General features: G+C 41.9%; 1 protein-coding gene across 2 annotated transcripts in view; it reads right to left on the bottom strand.

Annotated features, from left to right (window-relative positions):
- The window catches only part of LOC114563904 (FERM, ARHGEF and pleckstrin domain-containing protein 1), a 65254-nt gene extending 46932 nt beyond the window's left edge, over positions 1 to 18322 (bottom strand). For both annotated transcript variants that reach the window (XM_028590891.1, XM_028590892.1), the window contains exons 1-2: positions 18033 to 18322; positions 11771 to 11977 (exon numbers count right to left, since the gene is read on the bottom strand). In XM_028590891.1, coding sequence (XP_028446692.1) covers positions 11771 to 11950 — 180 coding nt within the window. In that variant the 5' untranslated portion in view covers positions 11951 to 11977; positions 18033 to 18322. The remainder of the gene's footprint in view (positions 1 to 11770; positions 11978 to 18032) is intronic.
- Between the last annotated feature and the right edge of the window lie 703 nt (positions 18323 to 19025).

Below are 19025 nucleotides of genomic sequence, written 5' to 3'. Positions count from 1 at the left end.
AGTGTGGGTGGCCTCTAGCTCACCCAGTAAGAGCGTTCACCCCATGTTGGAGTCCTGCAGCAGCGCAGGGTTCGAATCCGACCTGCTGCCCTTTGCTGCTTGTCATTCCCCATCTCTCTCCCCCTTTCACATCCATTTTCTTATAAAAACTAGCAAAAGTGGATTTGGACACACCCTAAACGTAACTGTGCCGTGCGCTTCGCGCCGTGCGCTTAGATTGTTAAATAGGGCCCTATATGTCTTTCTCTATGCAGGATTGTATAAAGGTATTATTATTGTTATTGCTATTGTTATTAGTAGTAGTAGTACTTAAGCTGTGTTTACAACATGGCTTGCTTGTGCTTAATGGAAAATGTAGAGAAGACATATTATGAAGGTATTAACCATTTGAAGAATGATGAATTGCTAACATTCCTGCAATAGAAATCCCCAAGGCTCCACTCTAAAAATGTTTGTTTTTTTCAGTTGCAGCATCTCTTATAGGGAATATGTAACAAACATTTTTCAGAGGGAATCACACTGTAATTATGCACATTCTTACCAGATTTTAGTTTAAAATTTTAGCATGATGTTAATACTATCCTCACAATCTCAGAAAGCCTGGTCTGGTGATGGACAAGCATTCTTTCACATTCTTAATCCAATGTTACCAAAATGCAGTCTGGTCTCTGCTGTAGACCAAATGAGACACTGGCTGTGGTGGATCTGTGGCTGCACACAAAAAACAGGGATCCTAGATTGTTGATCTTGTCGATTGTAGATGTTGATCTCTTTTCCAAGTTCAAGGTAGAATTTATGAGAATAATAATGATAATAATTTTCCTTGTTCCATTAGGTACGGTCAAGTTTGCATGTGCACTGCTACAACTTGGAGTGGCAGAAGCTGGATGTTGGAAAATGGTATGCATTTAGATTTTTTAGCAAGATTACTTACTTATTTTCCCGCAGTCTCAATTGCACTTTGTTAAGGTGTACCTGACCTTAGGCTGATGGGAAACTGAGGCATGTCCTGTGCAGTCGGGCCTAACATAGCTGCAAGGTTACTGGTGGTTGTGATAATAAAAAGGTACTAAAGACCAGCATCACGTCAATACGCAGTCCTATTTTTGTTCTAATTCACCTCTTAAAATACAAATATGTATGTATGTATGTATGTATGTATGTATGTATGTATGTTAGGAAATCAAAGGGCCCAGGTAGCCCTCGGTATAGATGAAAATGTTTCAATAAATTGATCTGATGAAAATGCCGTTTATCTTTATGACTCAAATGAAACTGTGATTTCCAGCATCCTCTTGCATGTTAGTATTCTTAGCCTTCAGCAACCACATAAATCCCAGTGTTGCTCCTCTCCTGTGTCGCTTATCCTCCACGACCCAATTACATTTCAGGATTTGAGGAAGGAAGATGTCTGTATGTGGGAAAACAACCACTCCCCCCTAACTCATCCAATTTCATGAGAGAAAGGCAACCAAGGGTACAGAGTTCATGTGAGGAACGTTTGAGATTATTTTCAGCCAGTGCAAGAATGATGCAAGGCACATGAATGCCACGGTCACATTACTGAACACTTTTGATATTTTCCAGCTTCAAATGTGAATCGTTCACCAGTGGAAAAACTGGAAAAAAAGATTTCATCTTTGTACTGCATGTGTGAGCCTTCAAAACCACAGCATTGGCTCAACATTAGCACAACACACATCTTCCATTTATATTTTTTATGGCATCACCAAGCATATGACCCACCCCCAAATCCTCGCCACCCCGAACACAATGCCATCTTTCAGGAAAACTGGGTCAATCAGCTGTGAAACCAAGACGAGCTAATAATCCCTAAAAACTTATGGTCAGTCATATTTTAAGTCAGTCAAGGGATTTAAATATGAAAAAGCAATTCACACACGTACCCTCAGCCTTCAACGAGGTAGGCTGTGTCTCCTGAATATCTCAGTCATAATTGGTGTGCAGCAGCGTATCTCCATGCTAGCACACTACACTCACATTAATGCTCTGCATGGATACACCCCCCAACACACACACACACACACACACACACACACACACACACACACACACACACACACACACACACACACACACACACACACACACACACACACACACACACACACACACACACACACACACACACACACACACACACACACACACACACACACACACACACACACACACACACACACACACACACACACACCTCCCCGGCAGATATCAGGGGAAGACAGAACTCTGCAGCATGGCAACCGGCTCAGACGCTCCTCATTCACCTCTATGAGTAACCATGGCAACCCACACATAGACCAGCATGATTCCATGAGGCCTTTAAAACATAAACTTGTGTAGTGTTGAAATTCATAGCGATATATGTTCACAGGGACATATCCAGGGATCCAAACTACCAGCTCAGAGGGAGTACACACACACACACACACACACACACACACACACACACACACACACACACACACACACACACACACACACACACACACACACACACACACACACACACACACACACACACACACACACACACACACACACACACACACACACACACACACACACACACACCTCAAAGGTTGTGGCAGTCGCGCCAACAATGTGCTTTCTAGCAGCAGAGGGAGGAATGATAAAGGACAAATAATTCCTTTCCATGGCACGAGGCCACAGAGAATAACAGAGAGAATAACAACAGATTAAAGTAGGCTGAAGCATTACTATTGGGACAGCAGTCGTCAAGAACATAAAAAAAGAAAAGGTTTCTATTTTAAGGCTCCCAAAAGTGAACAAATGTAATATTTTAGCGGAACAGACAGCAGTGACAAACATCAGATGTGTGGATGCTGGTAATTCCCAGCCTTCTTGCTGTATCAAAACCTTTTTAAGATAGTCTCCACGGTGAAGCTGCAAACACTTTCTCGGGTGACATGGGAGAGGAAATCAGAAAGGTGCTATTTATCTGTACACCGTCTCTAACAATCCCCTCATTCGCAACTCTCGGTAAAGACCAGCTTACACTAAGAGGGGGAGGGGAAGATAGTCATCAATCTCCTTGCATCTTTCTACCAGTTTGCTCCTTAAACTCCTTTAATGCATTCTCCACAACAGTTGCACACCTACAAATGAACATCTGCATCAGGGGAATGCTATCAGGGGAATGCTATAGTACAGTCAATCTAAATAGATCTCACCGTTACTCGTGCATGACTCATATTAGGGAATGGGGAGTGACAGTAATTGGTTTAGAAAACTCATTGACATGGTGCAAACGGTAGGAGAGTTGGATTTGGTGCTTTGGGCTGCATAGCTGCTGTTCCATTCCTCCCGAATGCTGTAACAGCCCAATCAAATCCCATTTGTATTCATATTCTGCCAACGACAGCTCATCAAGAAATAGGTGCCAAATCATCCTCTTTACCGAAATCATTCAACTACCACGTCCGTCAGTTCTCCCCACTAAAGCACTGTGAGGCTGGGGAAGCAGACCATGTCCCCACCGCAGCTTCGAGTTTAACAGGATTTAAGACTAGACTGTCTTCCTCCCTCTGAGCTCTGCCTTCATTTACAGTCAACATGAACGACATGGAACACAAGATACTGAGGACCTTCGGTGGTCTGTAATGTGCCCAAGTTACATGTGGCTTGCATTTCAATAACGTTGACGTGTCTCACCGTGCAGAGTTTTTTCACATACATGTGAGCTTGAATTGCATTATTTATTGTGATGCTGCCGGTTAGCGTTCATGCCGATTATTACAAGATGACTACTTTCTGAATGAAAACACTGACACAGATTCATGGTATTAATTCATTGTATTGTATACTAATGACAATAGCATGAATGTCAAGTTTAATAAGCACTCTGCTCAGTAAGCGGAGCATTAGCCAATCCAATTAATTAGGTAATTGGTATTCAGACCAATGCTGAAAATTTAGTTACATATACACCTATTATAGCTGATGCTTTGTGCATTTTAGCATTGATCCACAGGTGACAACAGAGCAGAAACATCCCAGCTCCCCTTCCTTCATTTAAAAGGGGTGATAGAATGATTATATAGGGTATTTCACACTGTTCCTTAAGGTCTCCTAATAGGGTATGTAACATTGTTTGGGCTGAAAATTGCTTGAATGCTATTTTATGGGTCCTTAACTACCCTGTGAAAATATATTTGGAACAAGAGCTTTTATTCCAAATATGGTATGCTCATGAATGTTTAGATTAGCTGCGCGCTGATTGGTTTGAGCGAACCACATACACCATATCCATTGGAGACTAGACAGCACATCTCATATTTCAGACACTGCAAAGTTATACTTTGTTTGACTGCTATTTCGTTATTAAATTCACTTCTGAGACTTTTTTATGCGAGAAATCAACTATATAAAGCTCAAATATGGGTCATTTTACGAAAATTGATGGCTAATTGCAAATTTGGTAAGACGTGTCAGACTTTAGGAGCTCCACACAGTCTGACGAGAAAGCGGCAACCTCCATACCCAGTGAAAGTCACCGTTTCCTCGGTTATTGGACTACCGGGGCTCGGGGCTCCGCGGAGCTGGCTGGCTGCCAGCTGCCGGCAGAACTAGAGTATATTTACAGTTTGAATGTGGTCACGCCACTTAAATAACATCTACCCCAAGGTCTTAAAGCTAAGAATGGTGTCCGATTTCAATTTAATGCATTTTTGTGAACATTAGGAGTTTCGTTAGCTGCTACTGTCCCTTCTGTCCTATGTGTACAGATTGCGGCTAGTTGGCTTCAATTTCGGCATAACTAGCTAGTATATTTACAGTTTGAATTTCATCACGCCGCTTATATAACATCTACCCCAAGGTCTTATAAAGCTAACAATGGTGTCCAATTTCAATTTAATGTTTTTTGTGAACATTAGGTGTTTCGTTTCAGAGGTCTAAGAGGAGGCTAGCTAGCTCTCATTGATAGAGCTCAATCCAGCCGCAGGCTTTATCAATGAAACTTGCGGACAAGAGGCGTTTATTTCCCCGATCGCTTGTTTAAATAACTCAACACATTATAATTACACACATTATAAGATTAACTGGAACCTGTGGTAAGAGATTGCGGGCGTAACAAGCTCGCTGACCGCGCTCTCACTCCCACACACTGGCCATTTAGCAGGAAGAGGGGAGCTGCAGGCCCTGGAGCTCTGTCAGGGCAGTGGCGTTTGGTAGTCCATTAACCCAAAAAACTGTGACTTTGCGTGGGTATGGAGTGCCGTGGGCTACCAGGTGTGACGGAGCTCCATCTACCTCACAGCAGGCCGGATAGCGAGGCAGCAACACAGGTAGCACCGACCGTTGAACTCCCGACACACAGTCGGACAAAATTTGCAATTAGACATCAATTTTCGTAAAACGGCCCATAGTTAATTTAGTGGTAAAATAGCAGATGAACAATGTATACAATTTCTGAGATCTGCGCAACCTATTCAGAAGACTAAGCTGACCTCAGATCAGTGGTGTAGCCTATGTAAATGTTGGGGCGTGACAAAGATAGAGACTAGAGCCAAATGAGGAGAAGCCACCGAGTTGACGTCACCACGGTGGCTTGTTGAGATTTGCCCGTTTTCAGAGGCAGTTTCAAATTGTGAGATTTGCAGAGGAAAGAGGTGTCAATGGGATTTTGAGGTTCTATGTATGTCCTAGTTACCCTACTGTACCATACTAAAGCTGTTGAAGCCCTTCATCATGGTTCTACTCATTAAAGTCAGGACCTCATTGCCATTCAGCTGACAACAAGGCACACTTGAGCTGTTCGAATGGCTTCCCATCACAATGAATGGGTGAAAGCATATGTGGGATTGAGTGGGAAGGGGTGGGAAGATGGTAAGCCCTATGGACTGGTGTGAGAGTCGCTTACTCTGAAGCATGCAGGTCCTTTCGTTTGTGACATAACCCTCTTTAGCCTGGGTGGTCCCTGCTGCTGGTTTCCAGCTGTAAACATGCTTTAGTTATGGGAATGGGAAAATTCTTCCAAAGCATCAGATGCCATGTCTGTGGCTAAAAATAGGTTGAATATCGCGAGTCACAGACATAGGTGATTTAATCTCATATCTCACTCAGTGCGCGCCTCTGTCTCTGCTCTTCTGTGACAAATGTTGGAATTGGTCTCGATAAACTATGGATCCAGCCATGGGGATGATGTATTGAGATCAGGGACAGCGTGGTCAGCTTCTCAGTGAGAGATTAATTACACCCTGTCACATGAACTCTATAGCTAATACGATTGTGACTCATTGGGTCGACCTCAGACATGCTTCCTGCCAGGATGGAGAGAGGGCTTTACATTGCAGATGTATTTAAGAAGCTCCTAAAGAGTAACATAGGCTTCAATGTTTTCTAGTATCTGTAGACAAATCAGTGTTATACATTATGTAATGATGGATTATCAGAGGGCAACATTAATGGAATACAAAACACAGCTAGGAGGGGCATCAAAAAACATCTTTATCCACCGATTTGTAATCTGAACTGATCAAAAGCTGATGCTGAGAGTATCAACATGGCCCACATACAGCTCTGATGCTCCACACCTACTACATGCTGTGAAACAAGACTGGGATTCTACCAGGGGCGGAGTGGGACCAAAAAATCTACCGGGAAATTTCGTAGACCACCGTCTGTTGAGGGAGGGGTCAGGCCATGCTGCCCGCTGGTCAAACTGTGCAGCCTCTGCTCAACCCTTACGGTGGGCCACAGCAGCCTCTTATTTCAATACAAACACAGGCTAATCAGAAAGCACTAATGGTCACAACCATGTCTAAGATTTTCAGAAATATAGGGGGATCAGTGAGCGGCCCCTCCCCAAATGGCATAGCCCTGGTCGGCCTATGACGTAAAGCCATCAAACACCTTTTTTTCTTTGTCATGTTTGGAAGTCTACGTTAACAGACATTGTGTGAGTCTGATGATGGAAAGCCAAAAAAGAAAAGAGAAAGGTGGTGCTGAGATGGTCAGACTCAAAAGGAAAAAAAAGGGATTGTGTTGCTGTGCTGTGTGTTGTTCATTCATTCACCATCCGAACATTCATTAAAGTTAGATGATCACCAAAGTTATTACAATTCATCCTGAGGGGGCGTGAATGTCTGGACCAATCTGGACCATGACAATTTAATCAATAGTTGTTGAGTTATTTTACTTAAAACTAATAATGTCAACCTCATGGTGGAACGAGAGGAAAAGTCAGGGGATCACAAAAGTCATTCAAATCCATCCTCAGGGAACCATGAATCAAACAGTTGTTGAGATATCTTAGTTGGGACTGAAGTGGTGGACCAGCCAAGTGTGGCTAAAAATGTGTTTTACTTGTGCTTGTGTATTAATTTTCTGAAGACTTAATTGGTAATTAGGGAAGCAAAAGTTATATACTGTATTGTAGTTTAATGAGGCTGTGCTGGGTAAAAAATCTCATATGGAAAGCAAATGAAAATGCCAAGAGATCAAGCGGTCTGTAATTAATGAATTCAAGATTTCTCTCTGCACAGTAGTCTTTAAAAAGTGGCTGTACCATGACTGTACTGGACAAAGCAATTGCTAGAGAGGTCATTATAGTTAGAGTGGAAGAACAGAAGTAGTAGTAGTTGAAGAGACAGAGTTGTGTCCGAATTTCATTTGGTGCTGGTGTCAGAATCGAATTGGAAGTGGAACATTCCATGTTAGGTTGTATTCGTTAGTATTCTAGCATAGCAGTGAAGTCTGGCTAATGGAGGCTGACTGTTGTCTTCATTCACAGGAATGAGCATGACTCTCCTTTCCCCACTCTGCCTTCATCATCCCATCCCCCACCTCCTAACCCTTAAATCCATGCAAAAATCACACAGGCAACTTCTGCAGAGCCTCTACCAGCCATCAGCAAACATAAGCGTCAAAACATTAGCGCAGACAGAGTCAGTGTATGTTAGCCTGAGGACTGCAAGACAGACTGAGGGCTACAGTCTGGATTTACTGCTCTACTGAACTCTGCATGAGCAAAATGGACTGAGGCAAGATGCCCATTTTAATTAGAAAATAATTCCATAAAAATCCACAGCGAAAAAAGTGCAACCGTACCACTATTTTGGTTCAAATGTTCTTATTAATCAATGCCAGTCGACTGTTGAGGTTTGTTCAGCCAAACATCATCAGAATCAACACGAGTGTGTTCACAGCCAGAGTGCTAAGTAGGCCACAGCATGGTATGTGACCCACGAGATGGCTCGGTGGCCCCTTTTTGTTTCTCAACCATCTGATATTCTGCCCGCTGAGGTGGAAACTTACCCCTCTGAACCAGAGGGGCAGGAACTGATGCCTTCGGTATCAGTTCCATGGTAAAGTTAGACGTCTTGTTTTCTTAAAGAGACACATGAAAAAAGATTCCTACCTTGAGTCACTCCGACTACAAAATCACTTAAGATGAACTGCCTCTTCTCGACCTGTATGTTCCTGCTGCGAAATAAAGGACTAGATAATTGCTTGACAAATGCGGATTGTAGACCATGCAGTTATCTCACTTCACTGCTGCAGGGGAGAGATTAATATCAGCAGGATCGGTCTTCTGTACACGCATGTACGTATGTCTTCTGTATCCTCCATCTCAGTGGGACTAAAAAAAGCTGGGATTTTTGAGATATAGCTGATGCTAAAATTAAGCAACTCACTCCGAGCATACAAACATCCTTGCCAGGTCAAATTTTTAAGAGGCATCTATGCACTCAAAGGGGACTTATCTTCATTAACCTGACACATATAACGTACCCCTTCTGTCTTTAGAAGCAACTCTGAACTTAATGTGAAAACCTTTCGGACCAAAAACCAGTTGTGCATCTATTTTTTTTTTTTTTTTTAAAGATAACAGATCTTTCCACCCTGAATGTGAGCTGATGACTGAAAAAAAAGGAACTCCTTGCACACCTCTAGGCAAACACAATATCAAGCCCACTGAGATTTTTATCTCAAGTGCTGACTTGAGATAGAGGACCTAATGCATGTTAAATTGAGCATGAATAAAGCCTTTTGTAACCGTCTTCTCAGCAGCATCTTCAGCTTGTTTCTGCCCGGCATGTCTGCTGCAGTGACAAAAGCTGTTTCTAGCTCACCATCACTACACCATCATGGGCTGCCTCGTCCACACAAGAAGGCCAACTTATTGGAAGAGCCAGAGCTATGTATGCATTACCACTGCTATGCAGCCTTCGTCCAAACACACAACAGGAATCTCACTGTAGCGCTTTTTTTTAATTCTTGGCACAATGCGGTTGTTTCTTCATCTCTGTATTAAAACTGTATGAAATCTGACAGCAAGTGGAAACAAGAAGATACAGACAGAGAATAAGACAGATTAAACCAAAGCTGCCATATATACAAATATGACATGTGTCATGTCAAAACAATACAAAGCATCAGTGTGTGTATTCTTTGGAGGGTGGAGCAATCTTAAACAGTCAAACTTTGAGATACCAAAACTCCATAAAAATCTACTGTATGCTAACAAAACTCAGAGGTTGATATGTCCTTAGAGAGAAGAGTTTTACTGCAGATTGTACAGATTACGAGCCTTGAAGCAGGCTGAAACAAAGCCCTTTCTCACCTGCTCTCCCTTGTATCAGTGTAGGCATTATTGGCTGGATGATATTTAATTCTGAAAGACCGGTATTGGCGAACTGATTGTTCTAACCTGAGAAAAGACAAAGCGGATGTAGCACATTCGCTTGCCATCTTAAAACAGTATACTAGTTAAAACATCAAGAATATTGTCTTGTAAAACAAAAACTAACAATGTTTGGATGCCTAACTTAACCAAAAGTACACAAAACATAATGTGGATTAAATGAGGGCAATCAAACGGGACCTCACTGTGAGAATCTAGTGAGCCTTAAGTATTAAGTACAACACATGAGACCACTAGAAAGATTAGCAGTAATGCACAGGGAGCTCCGCCGCACGCTTTAGGAGCAACATTTACCCATACTGCCTTGGGAAACCACCAGAAGGACACAGCCACCCTGCACAATCACAAACTGTCAGTAAAGCTCAGCAGCTGTAGTGCTGAGCCCCGTTCATATACATTAAACGGGTCCTCTGTGGCTGCTGCTGCTGCTAGTGTCTCTGATTCCCTCCATCACCACTTTTCACTTCCCTCTATCTTTTCCTCTCGGTCTTCTCTTCCAGGCAGGAACGACTGTGGTCACAGATTGTGGGTTGTTCTTCTATTCTAAGAAAAATAACAGCCTTTTCACTTATTCCACCCTATGTTTCTGCCATTTAAATCAAGGTCCGAGGACACCTTTCCAAAACAGCACAAGTTCAGAGGAATGCTGGGGGAAAAGAGTGTGTATGTCATCATCTTTTCATCGCCTTCAAGGATAATGCTGCCATTATTCTATATTTTTCTTTCCGTGTACAAATCCCACAAAAACACCAAAACCAACATTAGTCTGTCTCTCAATATGTTCTGACTTACCAAACTACCCTGTCTATGGCAGCCCAAGCCCATTGGTTCCTAATGAAGACGTAAATCTTTTTTACATGGGTTAAAAACATATAGTTTGATTTTAAAACATAAGGCTCAGTATTTTCCTTAAACAGCTGGGCACTGTAGTTCTTAGCAAACGTTACATTAACAGGAGTAAATGCTGTATTTGTTGGGGACAATTTTAACCGTGGACCGTGTTTACGGCAGCAGGACTTGTGTGACTAACTCAAAATAAACTACAGCACCTATGTTCATCATAATAAAGGAACATATCATTCAGTGCAACTGTGTGGCTAATTTATGTGGCTTATCATTTTGTTTAATACACTTCAGACAACAATGGAGCTCAGAGGAATATGCTATATAAATAAAATAAAATAACTACTTGTTAAATTCACTGCTGGTTTTGATATTTCCATGGGATTTGTTGACAATAAGAAAGATACAGAATATCGACAGCCTTACACTTTAACAGTGTAAAGAATAAAACATATATTCAATCATTTTGATTGAAGTTTCAAGTTGCAGTATCTGCGAATGATCTGCTTCATGTCTACACATTCAGTTTGTAGAGCTTTAAAATGACTTTATTTTGCATTGAAAGCATTATAAGCTTATAATGAGACATTCACAATTAGTACCTAATTTTAGCTCAACTACAACTACATAATCTGTGCAAATGGCTTAGACTAAGTCTAAAAGCAGATCTCTGTGATGAGAAAGCTAATCCTTTGAATCCTGAAATCATGAATGGAATTCAAATGGAAGCTCTTCTCATTCAAAGACATAAAAAGGTATTGTTGTCCCTTTAGTGCACCTGCCTGCTTTCATTACACTAACTAAAGAAAGCAAGAGGATTCTCACACGTCATCAACGCACACATGTGGGACAGAACTGTGAAATATAATGGTGTCCATGGTTTCCAAAGAATGTCCTGACACAGTTGGAGGGGGGGTGTAGTAATAGATGACAGCTGTACAGCAGGTTTGAGACAGTTTGGGAGATTAGAAATTTAAGAAATACCACCAAAATACACTGGAAGAACCCTGACATAATAAAACAACCCCTCCAGTTTCTTCCATGCATTCAACATCATGCAGTGGCCATGCTAACCTGTTTCCAGAGTGCTGCTGCTATGACGAAAACGGGAAATGCTTCTTGGCTACTGTGCAATAATTAGGAGTCCCAATCCACCATTAGTATTCCCATCAAGAAATGATGGGAATACTAATGGTGGGAATACATTTTCTGAGCGAAACGGCTTTTACAACTCACCGAGATGTCAAAGAGCTCCTCTGTGTCGTCCAACATGCGGACCCTGATGGTGACATGTCGTCCAGGGGGCATGGCCGGGGGTTTGTGGCCTGGGTCCAGCGTACTGATGCCAAGAGTCTCCGGGGCTCCTAAACGCTGCGCTGCTCCAGAGGCCATTGGCTCCGGGTCTAGCTCTGCCATGATGCACTGTAATGCTCACTGTCCAGCCTGCACAGAGACAAAAGTCAGGCAAAAACATGTACATGCAGTCAGTCACCTGCAGCTGTATTCCATACAGAATAAACATAAAATAATGCAATTGAGGAATTACATGTTTTTATCGGAGTTGTGAGAAGCATAAGTAGTGCAAGAGGTAAAATGCAATGAAAGCATCAGAGCCCAGAGGACAGGCTGCACAACCTTCAGTGTCACACTAACACAGTAATTGCAAATGCAGTATTTGCACTCGCCACTAATGGCTGATAATTGTTGCCTGTGGGAGAACCAATTACTTTAAAAAAAAAAAGAAAAGAAAAGAAAAAAAGAGACCCAAGCATGTTCTTGATTTCAAAGCACAAATCAAGAATCCCTAATTTGATGTGACAAACGAATCACGAGGCTACAGTGTAAAACCAAAGAGTCAATACAATGACAATTGATTGGGGAAGTCGTAAAAGCAAGGCATTAAGGCCAACGACACACAGACATATAGTTAGTTGGGTTTTAATTGGTCTCAAAGGCATCAAGGGAAATACGTGAGGACACTGTAGGAGATGTGAACTGAACGAGCAGCAAATCTGAGAGCAAAGTGTAAAAAAACTGTAGAAGAGAACCACTTCCCTGCCACATCCAGCAATGGAGGGTCCCATCTGATATTCAAAGTGGAGGTGCAGAATCTGGAATAACGGGCAGTGTGACTCTGTGTACGTCCCATGTGGAGGGTTGTGTTTGGACAAAGTCATGGACTCATTCACTCTGGGTTGACACTTGAGCAGGCTGCTATCCACCACTCATGTATCCACAGCCAGATCCCAGAGGGCCTGCTGTCCTGCTTAATTCTCTCTTCATTGCACATTCCAGCAGGCTGATATCATCCTGAGACCTCACCAAGTGCTTCAACAGAATATAGAGGCCATTGGGCAGTTGTTCAGCCGCCGCAGAGGTGAATGACTGCTGCCAAGTTTAAGTTGAAAGCTGAATAAGGCATTTCAAAAGGAGTGGATAATGTAATCCAGCAGAGTGCATTGGAGAAAATAGGCCAAGGACAGTGGATACACTAAATTCTGTCTGACGATAGTCTGCCTGATGCTTCGGAGAAGCATATAGGAAGTTTCCATTCAAACACAGCAGACTGTAGTTGGAGTGGATTTAATGAATCAAGTAATGCCACAAGGCTGACAAGTATGGCTGCAACTAACGATTTTTTTAATTATTGTTTAAATTGTCATTTATTTTTGTAATTGACATATTAATCTAGTCTTTAATTATTAATTGTGAAACATTACCGTCACAAATTCCCAAAGCCCCACCAGACGTCTTTAAATTGCTTGTCTTGTCTGACCAACAGTCCAAAACACAAAGATATTCCATTTTCAGTGATATAAAACAGGGAAAGCAGCAAATCTTCACATATTGGAAGCTGGAACCAGCGAAGGCCTGGCATTTTTGCTTGGTGAATGACTTAAACGACTAATCGATTATCAACATTTCATGGCAATCAATTTTCTGTCGATCAACTAATCAATAAGCTGACTGATCATTGCAGCACTACCAGTGGTGGAATGTAACTAAGTACATTTACTTCAGTACGGTACTTAAGTACAAATCTGAGGTACTTGTACTTTGCTTGACTCTTCTTTTCATGCCACTTTCTACTTACTGCATTTCAGAGGGAAATATTGTACTTTTTACTCTACTACATTAATCAGACAGCTTTAGTTACTAGTTACTTTACAAATTAAGATGTTTGCACACAAAACATATGTAGTTTATAAAATACAATGTATTATAAATAAATTACCCAACATATAACAGCCTACAAAATAGCTGAAATGATTAGCCAATTAAAGACTTAGCTGATTGACAGAACTGCTTTGATCGTTTCCAGTTTCTAAAATGTGAGGATTATTTTACTTTTAATACTTTAAGTACTTTTTCCTGATGATACTTACATACTTTTACTTAAAGGAATATGCCACCGTTTGTTGAAATAGGGCTTATCACGGTCTACTCTGGCTGTAGATAGGTGGGCCAACGCATTTTTGTCTCAGTGCAAGTAATTAGGTTGTTTTTTTTTGTCTTTTGTTGGCTCACTTTTACTCACAACATGCTAACCGGCAACATAGGATTCCATTCACTACGCTAAGCTAGCTAGCGGCGCTGCCGGTGTTGCACAGGACTAAAACAATGCGTGCACAAAAAATGCATTGGCTCACCTATCTACAGCTAGGGGAGAACGTGATAAGCCCTATTTCAACAAACGGTGGCGTATCCCTTTAAGTAACATTTTCAATGCAGTATTTTTACTTGCAAGAGTATTTTTACAGTGTGGTATTAGTACTTTTACTTAAAGAATCTAAATACTTCTTGAGCACTACTGACTAACTTGTGTTGCGATAGCTGGTTCCAAAATATCCAGATATCCAACGCTAACCAGCGCTGAGCTATCATTTTTTTGGTCGCAGTTGATCCGGCTAGCCAAATTTTCTTCTGTCTCTCAAGTGGGTGTATAGAGTCATCATTAAGTAACAAAACAATCGTGTCAAGTAGGAATTCGACATCCTATCACATCAGATATTATTGATGTTGTTTTGTTCCAAAACTCACGCACCTGTTCACACTCCAAGACCATGTGCAGGAAAGTTTCAGTTTGTTCAGGTTGGCAGAACATGCAATAGGGAGTAGGAATGACTTTAGAGATGTATCTCTTCTGAGGCGTCCAATATGTCCTATGACATATATTGAAGTGGATCTGCTGGTGATTTGGGTTCTTGGAACAGTGGGAAATGTTGTCCCAAACTGTCTCCCAATTAATTACGTTCCCCTCCGAGCTCAGCTCTCGCTCCCATTTCTTTACTATTGGGAGTTGTCCTACGGATACATGCATCAGTTTAGCATAAATCTCGGACACTAATCCTCTCACCGGAAAATCAACAAGCCATTTAATGATTGGGTGCATCTCAAGACTGTTCCCCCATGGCACTCCATAACATTTTAGGGCTGATCTTAAACAAAGATGAAGGAAGAAGGATGTCCTAGGGACCACAAAGCTAGCTCTCAGGTCTTCAAAACTTAACATATTGTCATCATTGAATAACTGGTCTAAAAATATTGATACCTCTGTCACTACACTGGTTATACACAAAAAGTTTATTACCAGACATTAAGTGTATGTTATGCCAAATTGGCGTGTTCAAATGCTACTTATTGGTGTAGCGTAGTTGCTCCTCCACCTGTTTAAAGTTGGTCAATGTGTTGGTGATAATAGGGCCATAGGCTAGCATACGCTTTTTTGGACACACACCTGTGAAGGCAAGGTCTAGCAGTCTTAGACTTCCAGTGAGGTTTTGCTCTTTTTCTCTCCTTGGGACTATAGATGAGGGGTTTATCCACACTCTGAGGGCCCGTAGCTGAAAGGCTCTATGGTACACTTTAAGGTTAGGGAGGGCCAGGCCTCCCATGTTTGCGGTATGTTGCAGGGTAGAGTATTTTAGCCTGGGTTGTTTATTATTCTAAATATACTGCAGAATTACGGTAATTTATTGGTGGGGGTAAGGGGATCATTGTACTTAAGTAATTCACATGAGGAACTGTGTTCATTTTAACCACAGCAATCCTGGACAGTAGCGATGCCGGCAGCGCAGACCAATTGGCTAGATCCCTTTGAACACTACTTAGTATAGATTCATAGTTGTCCTGGACAACTCGCTGTAGCGATGTGTGAATGGTGATGCCCAAATATGTAATTTGGCTTTGGGTTGGTATTGTGTCACTAACAGCTGATGTCACCTGTCTGTTGTTCAACAAAAGAAGATCATCTGCAAATAATGATATTGAGTTGTTATTGAATTTAATCTGGACATTACACATTTTATTTTGCCTTATGGCCTGGGCTAACGGTCTGCTCTTGCTTTTTTATATTAGTAAGGAGCAATTAGTTGTTGAACTAAACATCATGTCCAATCTATCTAATCTTTACACATTTGAATGACATGGAATGCTTCTCACTTTCCTTATTTGATAGCTCCCTGCTCCTCCTCTGCTGAACCGGAAGGAGGTGAGCATCGAGGAGGGATCAGCAAGGAGCTATGAGCGAGGATACACCAGAGCAGCCTTCCCAGAAGCCGTGCAGCTGATAGGGTTGCTAAACTTCACCCATACAGCTGACAAATTCATGTGACACTTTAGAGGAAAGGACGTCTCATCCCTCTAAAACACATTTCCTTGTTTCCTCTCTCCTCCCATAATTTCCTCACATCTCTCCCGTGCTTCCTCGGTGGGACGGACTAAGACAGGAGGAAGGGAGGCAAGTGGAGGAGCCTGGGATGCAATTGAAGAACCTGGAATGCAGCCATGTTGATTGAGTTTCAGTTCTTCCCTGTGAATGTATTCATAACTTTGGTTACTTATAGCTTAAAGCTAGAAATAAGAGATTTAAAATGATTTGGATTCCATAAGCAGATTCAGGTTTATTAAAAAGCCAATGAACCCCAACCACAAGGGCCAATGTGTTAACAGAGCATGTTCTCATCATGTGCACCTGTCTGTACAATCATCAGCAGACTTACTTACACTCCCTTGGGCTGATGGAAACCAGACCAAATGCTGTCACCGGGAGCATAAATGGAAACAGGCATTTTTTTCCAATTTGACCCCAGTTATTTATGACATTTAATCCTCACACCGTCATCACTCAGTGGCCCTTGCCTTGATTGTTAGCAAGTGTGTCATGCTGAGTCTGTAAATTCATGTATTATATGACATGCACATGCATGCCACGTAACCAGACACTCCTCAAACAAAGCCCCAGTGAAACAGAAGAGAGTGAAAGAGTAGACAGTGATTATTTCAGCCAACACGTACGGTCCTCCCCTGCACCAGGGATCATTTATCAACCAGCCATGAGCCCAGGTTTGTGTGTTCCTCTGAATGGGTAACTCAGGTCCAAACAAACACATAAAACAGTCACCAGTTGTACAGCTGGCACATTGCCACAGTGTGACATAAAGCATAGTAGTCGCCCAGCATACAGTCCCAGAGGGAGGGTCATTTACAGACCCCTGAGTGTTTCTAACCCTGCCTTTGAACTTGTTTGCTTGAAATTCCCCACAAGTGTGTAACATAGAGCTGTGACTGCTGGCACATAGAGTCTCCAAGGTTGTAACAGTGGCTCCTCTGTGTGCAAGGGCCCTCTGTGCAGTCCAACACTGCACAGCTGGAATCCTTTAGTGACAGCTGAATGGCCAGAGGCCGGGTCTGATACAGCCAGCTGTCTACCTGGGGGAAGCTCCACAACAAAAAAAAGAGCTCAATTTACTCTGTGTTCTGCAACAGTCACTGATACCTGGGTGTGGCTGGCATTGCACGAATCACAATTAAGTTCCCACTGTATTACTGGCAAAGTTACATATGTTAGTTAAGTGAAAAGAATGACAACCAACTGCCGGATACATGCATGTTGTAACCAGAGCTCGGCTGCCATTTAAGCCTCTCTTAAAAACAGCCTAAATTGTAATTGAGAACATTGCATGTGCATAAAATGGTAAAGTCCAACACTGAGTGAGGTTTTTCCCACCTCACACAGTCTGGTTGTGTCTTCACACCATTAATGTAGGTTAATAGAGCAGGCCGCCGTAATCCTCAAGACATTATCAGCCAGCACAGTATATGTGACATTAATACACCGCCTGGACTCACCTAGACACCTTCTGGAAACTAAGTGACAGTAAAAGAAATTGCATAGCTCCTGATCATTTAAATGTCACACAGAAGCATGGAGCATTACAGCTACGAAACATCAGAGACTGCGGCGTCTGCACACATCCATACATCTAAGGTAGGATCCTATATGTGCAATGCAACCCACACTGGAGGACAAATAGGACAGTTCACAGGCTGCACATGCAGATTTTTCTTTACACACAAGTGATAGTTATTTGCCTCCCTCGAAATCCACAGGATCATAAAACAACACGGCAAAGATACTCCCAGGATTTAACCCTAATCTCCTCAAACAAGTTGAATCACTTCCTTTAAGAGCACACAGGGTGAGGACGATTCTTACCCCTTCTCTTGAAATGCAGGCTTGTCCACACACGTATGTATTTCTTAAGGAGATATTACATCCACGCCCAGCGGTAGTGACTTAAAAAAGAAGAAGAAGCAGCCCGGTTAAGTTTTTAGATGTTGCTCGGACCGGAGAAGAGGCTTTCTTCTGTCGCCATGGCGGACGACTGAGTGAGTGAGCCGGGGAAGGACGGGATTACATTGAAGCGAGCGGCGGATCCACTCCCGATGCCTTCCACTCAGACAATGAGGGAGGCGCAGCACCTCCACCTTCTAAGCAGCACCGTGACACAGAAGAACGGCACCACCATCTAGTGGTTTCAACTGGAACAACCCATATTCAGATATAACACGAGCTGTTTGGTATATGGGACCCCCTTAAAAATGAAGCAACGTCTGCTTTTGATCCCAGTTTACAGGTTATGGGCTCAACGTACGGACGTGAATTGTGAGCTGTTCAAATAATATTTTCCCTCTCAGATTGTTTCATTTGGAATATTTTGTATTTATCAGCATAAGACTCAATACAATTAGCAATGTAAACAAAGTATAGGGTAAGTAATGCAAATTAAAATCTACCAAAAGGATATATTGATAGAAAATATAAGAGAGAATGAATCAAAATGAAAAGAGAAATGTTGTTTCTTATCCCATAAATCATCTTGTGACCTTCTCAGATTTAGTTTGGGACCGGATGGGGGATCCACCCCCAGGTTGGGAACCATTATTAAAAAGCGACAATAATCCTTTAAGCATTTCACCCAATAGGGAATTATATCGACTTTTTGGCTGTTTTGTTTTATACTTTGTTCAAAATGTATGTTCTGGCTTATTAAATGTAATAAAATTAAAATAAATAAAATAAAATATATATATATGTTTATTTAACTATTTCTTCTGGCACAACAGTGTCGTTCAGAATTAATTTCAGTTTCCCATTATAAACAGTAGAAGTCAGTATGTGAGTCAAGATGCTAAACAATCATGGCAA

Source organism: Perca flavescens, chromosome 11 (genome assembly GCF_004354835.1).
Source record: "Perca flavescens isolate YP-PL-M2 chromosome 11, PFLA_1.0, whole genome shotgun sequence".
NCBI lineage: Eukaryota > Metazoa > Chordata > Actinopteri > Perciformes > Percidae > Perca > Perca flavescens.
The sequence above is the reverse complement of the archived record's forward strand: the minus strand, read 5'-3'. Positions and strand labels throughout refer to the sequence as shown.